The sequence below is a fragment of the Seriola lalandi genome, unplaced genomic scaffold (genome assembly GCF_002814215.2).
Source record: "Seriola lalandi dorsalis isolate HSWRI2012SDOR001 ecotype SW California unplaced genomic scaffold, Sedor1 jcf7180002054680, whole genome shotgun sequence".
Taxonomy (NCBI): Eukaryota; Metazoa; Chordata; class Actinopteri; order Carangiformes; family Carangidae; genus Seriola; species Seriola lalandi.
In genome coordinates, this window is record NW_019525233.1 from 873,463 (window position 1) to 880,853 (window position 7,391).

General features: G+C 41.7%; 1 protein-coding gene across 1 annotated transcript; it reads left to right on the forward strand.

The window, feature by feature from the left end:
• The first annotated feature begins 4,797 nt into the window (after positions 1-4,797).
• On the forward strand, positions 4,798-7,023 carry tmem174 (transmembrane protein 174). The gene is made up of 3 exons (XM_087178234.1): positions 4,798-4,807; positions 4,895-5,579; positions 6,900-7,023. The coding sequence occupies exons 1-3, from the start codon at positions 4,798-4,800 to the stop codon at positions 7,021-7,023; spliced, it is 819 nt and encodes a 272-aa protein (XP_087034360.1).
• Positions 7,024-7,391: the final 368 nt, after the last annotated feature.

The window sequence follows — 7,391 nt, forward strand, 5'->3', positions numbered from 1 at the left end:
TACATCAACACCTTGTGCATATTTACACACTCAGTCATGCCTTGTGTCCCTCGGCCTGAAGACCTCCTCCTTGCTGTTTGAAATATGCTGTCTGAGCTGCCTCTCCACAGCCACATGTGTGAGCCATCAGTGTTGACTCTACTTTTCCCTGTCCGCCTTGCTCAGACGAAGATGAAGAGATCTTAGGGTCTCCAGCGTGTGAGATATCTGAGCTGAACTGTGTTGGTCCATGTAAAGACTTTTGTGTGTGGCCATGTATTTTATACAACTTAAGAGGATCTGTGAATCTGAGTGTGTGGGCTAGGCTATGCAGGTGAGCAGGCTAATAAAAAAAATGTGATTGTGAGAGTTAAAGCAAATAGTTTGACATTTTGGAAAACAATAAATGTATTTGCCTTCTTACCCAGAGTTTGATGTTAAGATCAAACTACTCTCACACCGATACGATAAATTTAGCTTAGCACACAAACTGGAAATGGAGGGAAACAGCTAGCCTGGTTCAGTTCGAAGGTAAAACTGCACGATGATTGATGGCAACCAGCAGCCAGTTAGCTTAGCTTATCATAAAGACTGGAAACAGCTAGCCAAGTCCTGTCAAAAGATAACAAAATCTGCATTCCTGTACAGCTGAAGTTCACAAATTAACACGTTAAATCTTGTTTAAAAACCAAGTGTAAAAGTGTGATGATCAGTTGTGGTTTTATGAGGGCTCATTTCTATTTGTTGGACCAGTGAATCTCAGCAGGTAGGCTGGCAATCTCTCAGTAACAATAAGACCACTTCAAATCACTGCTCCTGGCAAAGAAATAGTCCAGCACATGAACCACCTGTTAAACCAGAACTTGATGTTTTTACCCCAGCATGCATGCAGCTGTCCACCAACGCTGACAAACGTTGAAATTTGGTTGAATGCAGGTTGTAATGACCAAAATTCAAAATTCAATGTCAGACAACAGCTGACGTTTATGTTTTGTTTAGTTTTAAGTTGTGTTGTTAATTATCCAAAATCCATCTTCCAAACATCTCATACCAGCACCATCTTGATGTGAGTTACGGTGACCAAAACACAACATCTGCTAAATGTCACGATGTCAGTTGGCCAATGTTGGGTTTTGACATCAACATGATTTTCATTTTCAACTAAAATGTAATGTTTGTTCACGTTAAAGTCCAGCATCTTTCTGACGATACGTCCTGTAACTGCTGGGTACACTTAGATTTTTGCACAGATTTAACAAACGAGATATTATTTGTTAATTAGTGAGCTTTAGTAGAGCTGGTAGTCTTTTTGCTAAGCTAAGCTAACCAGTTGCTGGTCGTAGCTCCATATTTACTGTGACTTGTCATTTGACTCTCAGCAAAACAACCAAAAAAAAAAAAAACATATTTCATGAAGGTCAAACTTTCAACACAGGAAATTCTGGGTTCTTGGACGGTCAGGTTGCCTGTGTCTGGTATCGATTGAGAGAGCCTGAACGTCAGAATCAGCTCCGTGAAACAGTTGGAGCAGAGGGAGCATTTACTCTTTGTTGTCGGCCATCACAGTTATGTTTGTCCAAAGGCCCGGTGGAGCCATAGAGCTGAGTTATTCTACAATCCAGAGAGCGAGCCTCACATCAGTAACATTCACGGACAATTTATAATCGATGTGCCCATTTGATCTCCCTCTTCACCACAAGAAAAACCATCTGAACAAACAAGGATGGTGTAAGTTTATTGCATTAATATGGATTCCTACCCTCCGCTTCTTCTGCTCGCTCCAAAACCCAGAAGACCTCTTTAGAATAACTCAAACCCTGAACATGTCAGACTCATGTCCAAATGGTATCTGTCACTTTTTCCACTCAGCAAGCAAACCTCTGTCAAATGTTTCCCCCTGGTAATAAAAATATGAACACAATTCAGCGTTAACAAAACTGACAGGAAGTTTATTGTTATGAAGGGATTTGGACAAATAGCTTGAATCTGGCTGACACCAGCTGATCATCAATACAATCAATCAATTAATCTTTAGTTGCTCAATCTTTGGAGCAATATAATGTGATTTAAACTAAGATAAAACATCTGATAAAAAATATTTATTCAGATTTAAAAGCAATAATCCAGTCACATTACCTGAGGTCCTCTTGAAGGTTGATGCAGAGGCTAAAGGAGCTAAGAGTTACGTCACTTATTCTGTTTCAGGCTTTATAAGTATAGTCACAACCTGACAACCTGAAATTTAATTGAAACAATATGTTCTTTTGGTGTCAGTAGCTTGAAGTAATTGAATCATACACCAATCAGCCACAACATTAAAACCAGTTACCTATTTTAATGCTATGGATAATTTCAGAGTATATCTGTATATCACTCTGTTTCTTTTGCACATTCAAGACACTGAGTCAGGTGATATGTTAAGCCCAAGATATGTAAAGAGAATAAACCTTGCACCTGCAAACAGAAATACTCCTGCTGTAATTTCACTGTAGATTTGTTTTCCCTGACCACTGCTAGAAAGGTGAAATGATTCGTTGGAAGTAACATTGAGGATCCAGTGATGAGACGCTCAGAGTCCCATCTCCTTGCAGACTCCGCTGCCTCGTCAGCCCTGGGGAGAGGGAGTGGACCCTTCCGTGCCATGTTCACAGAGGCACGTCACAGGCTATTTGTCATGGTAAGCATGTGTGTGTGTGTGTGTGTGTGTGTGTGTTTGGGGGAGGGGATGACTGAGAAATGGTCACATCTTAATTCCTATGGTGGGCCTTTGGTCCTTCTTTATTGACCTGGCAAAATCTTCCATTACAATTGCATTGCTTCTCTTTGAATATGCAATAGAGGCATACATGTTCCTTATGATCTGAGCATAACAGACCATATGAAGTACATTGAAAAACAAACAATCAAGCTGTTTTCTGGTTAAGTCAGTTTTATTTATATAACTTAATCATAATCATAAATCAAAAAATTTGCCTCAAATTTGTCAGAAATACAATAGATGTTGTTGATACAGAGAAGAGTGAAATAACAATAGTAAAATTTCAATATGGAAAAGCAAAACTAAATGACACTATTCACACAGAGAAGAGGAGAAGAGAACACCATTCACATAAAAGGAGAAACAAGGACACTGTTCACACAGAGGGAGAAGAGACGAGGATACTGTTCACCACAGAAGAAGAGATGAGGACACCAGCCACACAGAGGAACAGAACAGGTACATCATTCACACAGAGGAAAAAGAGATGAAGACACTATTCACACACAGAGAGACGTGGCATAATTTTGTCATACATTATTTTAAAGAGTAATTTTACAACATCTTATACTGGATATCAACACGTTGCTGCCTTATGACAGTGGAAAGCCAGTGTACTGTACAGATATTGGACAGATGTGCATTTTAAAGGATGATGGCAGAGCTGAAGTGAAATGAAGCATAAGCCCAGGGGATCAATACGCCCCAGTGTGAGTCAACAGGAGACACACACACACAGAGCTCTCCTTCCTTCCAGAGAGGAAATGTTCAGTCCATAAATATTTGGAGTTTGCTAATTGAAAGAATCTGTGCAGCTTCAATTCTGGGGGGTTTCTTTAAACACTGCAGTCATATGGATTCTTTGTATAGTTATCTGTCCCTTTGTTCATTAGTGCCAAGTGAAATGAGCTGAGGCTATGGTAAACATAAAGACACACACACACACACTCAAGGACATAGATACACACACAGGTTAGGTTTGATCAGCCACCGGCCTTGTGTGCTTGATAGTCAGTTGTTTCCCTCTGAAGACCTTTTGTTTTGCTTTGCCATAAGCAGTGCATGATCCTCCTTTTCCGATTGGCAGGTTTGTTACACGCAACGCAAGCGCGGATGTGCTTTTATGTAGGCAAATGCAAGCTGTCCGCTGGGAGAAGAGCAGACTGCTATGAAATTCAGCTGAAAAACATGTTTGCATGTCACCGTGTTTGCATTCGGAATTAAAAATTCATGCGCATAGGTGTTTTTTTTACTGTAGCACACACACACACTCACGTCTGGCTGTTATGCAGAGTCCTCTGCTGCAGCCTGTGGAGGGGACACACCGGCAGTTACTAAATGAGTCACAAAAACAAGAAATAAACTAAACGAGAGACTTAAAGTTCAAAGTGAATTCCAGTTACAATACACACTGCCAAGTTTATTACTTAAGCCTTAACATTTTAAGTGTGATGGTGTTGCACAATTTCACTATCAGTAGATTTGCATAAAACCAGGATTTCATTGAGAGAACGGTGAGCTTCAGCACTCCTCTGCCAACCCGGCTCAAGTGTCGAGGCTCTTTCCTGCGTGTTAACGTGTTGGTTTCACTTTGTGTGCAGCTCATTTAGCCCCTGACTGTAACACGTATAGCGTGATGTGTTTTTAAGCCCTTCCATTTAACATGCTACACTGATTGTTCAACTATTGCAGCATGAGCTGTCGCTGATAAGTTATGCATAACAGCGCAGTTGGGAGACGTGTCTGTGTGAAATGACATGTGACAAGGTGGATTTCGGATCACGGTCCGTGCGTGCAGGAATCTCCCTTTCTTCCTGTTTCTCAGACTCTCTCAGACAGACCTTAAACGCACCAAATCTTCTCTCATGGTCTTAGTATCTCACGTTATGCACCCTGGGGGTTGCTTGCATGGATACATGACTAAAATATTAGCCAAATTGACTTTTTTGAGTTGCATTAACTCACCAACTTGCACTCCTTTGTGAACCACCATGTTGTCCACGTTGTCATTCATACATGAGAGGTTGCTATTTGAACATGGTGCCCAATACTGGCGCGCCATGGGAGCAGGTTAACTTATAACTTGTCCTCTTGGCTTAGTAAAAGTCTTCAGAGTTACTCAGTGCTCATTCAGTTTGACTTTGTGTTCTCTATAAGAGCCTCAGTTTGAGTCCACACACGTGATTCAGAGGCATCTCATGGAGCGACAAGGAGCCCAGGGTTTCTGGACTAACATGGCGGGACAAAGGCCTGCAACGGAGACCGACAGTGCTAGAAGTCCTACAGCAGTTCTCAGTGGACCACCTGATGACCCGATGGTGATGGTCACGCCTGCTCCGCGCCCTCGCCAGTCTGACAGCTTGCTGGATGCTGAGAAGACTGGAGCTGCCCTGCTGTTCTCTGGAGCCCTCCTGGCTCTGGTTGGTGTCTTCTTCACCACCATGGGCTGGCAGCACTACCAAGCCAACTCCAGCTTTGCGGTGACCCAACTGCTGGGCCCAGTCCTGATCTCAGTTGGAGGGACTTTCATGCTCACCAGTGTCTGCAAGTTTGGCGTCGCCCACTGCTGGCCCTGCAGATGGAGGGATGAAGAGGTGCTTGTGAGGCCTGTGATCGAGCAGACTTTAAGGGGACATTCTTGTACGTTACATGGCATAAATCAACCATCAATCATGTTACACAGTGCCACAACAATGGTATGTATTCCACCTCCTTATAACTTTATAACCCAGGAAGTACACCAGACCATTGAGTTCCAACCTGGCATCCACGCAGCTCTTCCTCCTCATGACGGTGTTTACTGTGTGGATAACGCGGCTTTCACAGCAGAAGAAGACAGCTGCAGAGAAACAGACGACAGAAGAAGCAGGTAGGACAACAGACACTGCTCCAACTTTTAAAAAAACCACAAACCTCTAAGAAACTCCTGCTGGGTTCCTCCATTACTTAAACATGCTGTGATGATGAACCTGTGGTTTTAGAAGACAGGTACACACAGTAATTTTTATTCAAAAGCACCAATTCGGGCAAATGGATAAGCGCTGGGTTTGGCTTTTTCACCCAGCATGCAACATGTTGACACTAGAGCAGATATAACCGGCGGGGGAGGAGAGTTAATCTTATGTCAGATGTGAGTGTGTTAAAAACTCACAGCTTCTCAGAGTGCTCATTAACACAGACACAGCGCGCCAGAGTTCATTTCTTATTAAACCACAAGATCTCTTTCCACTTGGCCCACAGGGTTTTTGGCCGTCAGAACTCTCTCAGCCAATTATGGCGCAATTAATCTCTCCGTAATAGTCAACACACTCGTATTGATTCACTAAATTACTGTACTGAGAGCAATGTGTCACATAGCGTCGGGTTATTGGCACGAAGTAACGAAATAAAACTGGATTATTTAGTTAAGAGGAGAAAATGTAGAAAAGAGATAATCAGTTTGACATTCTCGCAGCGTTTTCATAAAGTAAAATAAGCCATGTGTCAGAAATGGGGACGATTAAGACAATAATAGCACCTCATCTTCTCATTTAATTATCCTTCAGAAGTATAACGTCATATTAATGTCATTTTACAGTATGTATGTGCTTTGTAAAGGAAAAGCAAACTGTGGCATTTTTAGTTCATCATATTTTTCCACCTGTTCCTGCACAAAGTGCAAAAAGTTTCTTTCCACTAATTGCAGGATCCTATGTATTTGAAATCCAATCAAATACCCTCTGACACGTCCTGCTAAACAAAAAGCTGCTTTCCATTAGTGGAAAGTTGCAAGTTTTCACTTTCTTTTATTGTTTTTAGGCGATTACTCCCAGCAGGTTTCCAGGAAAGTAATTCACTTTAATAAAAACAGACAGCAGGAATAATACAGTTAACCTAGGATAACTATAAACTGCTGCCCTGATCATATGAACACATGCTTAGCTCACCAGCTCGCACTTATGTTGTCACAACTTCTGACCTGTTTCAGTATGTTTCCAGTGGTTAATGCCAAATAGAGGAACGATCAAGGGAGGAATTGCTCAACCTCAGTGTTTTCTTTTAAAGGGCAATCTGCTTCCTAAAATGTGCTTTAAGCATAACCAATTGGGCCTGTAAACATTTGGATATTAGCCAGATCTTCTCTTCAGTCCAGACTGCCTGAGATTTCTCATTTGCCTTCAATTTCACGCAGGATTGAGAAGACAGAGGACGAAAGAGGACGTGGGGAGGAGAGCGGCTCTACCTGTTCACGTCCACCTGCGTATGAAGACATCTACCCGTCCTTTAACAAACACAGTCCGCCATAAACACCAACTGAAACTTGTTAGGAATTTTACTTTTTTTAAGTTAAAGGATGTAAGGTCAAAGTGATCTGATAAGAACAAAACTTCAACAGCAACACAAGAGCAACAGAGCTTAGGTTTCACTTTCCACTCACAGCTGTTATCATGTAGAGTTACCATAATAATTATGTATGAAGTCATAAAATCCACCAAGATGAGACTCCCTGGAAGAAAACCTCATTAAAATGGAGATTTATGGACAAACTCAGCTGTATCTGAGGCCTCTAAGGTTTTGGAAACTTTGAGATACTAAATTTACATTCAGCATAAAAACACACACACACACACACACACACACACACACACACACACATATTTATCCAGTGCTTGTT

Bases quoted from the DNA above. Each gene is read 5' to 3' on its own strand.
- tmem174 (XM_087178234.1), top strand. The intron at 5,580-6,899 runs CAGAGAAACAGA...TTTGCCTTCAAT, and splicing joins ACAGCAGAAGAAGACAGCTG to TTCACGCAGGATTGAGAAGA.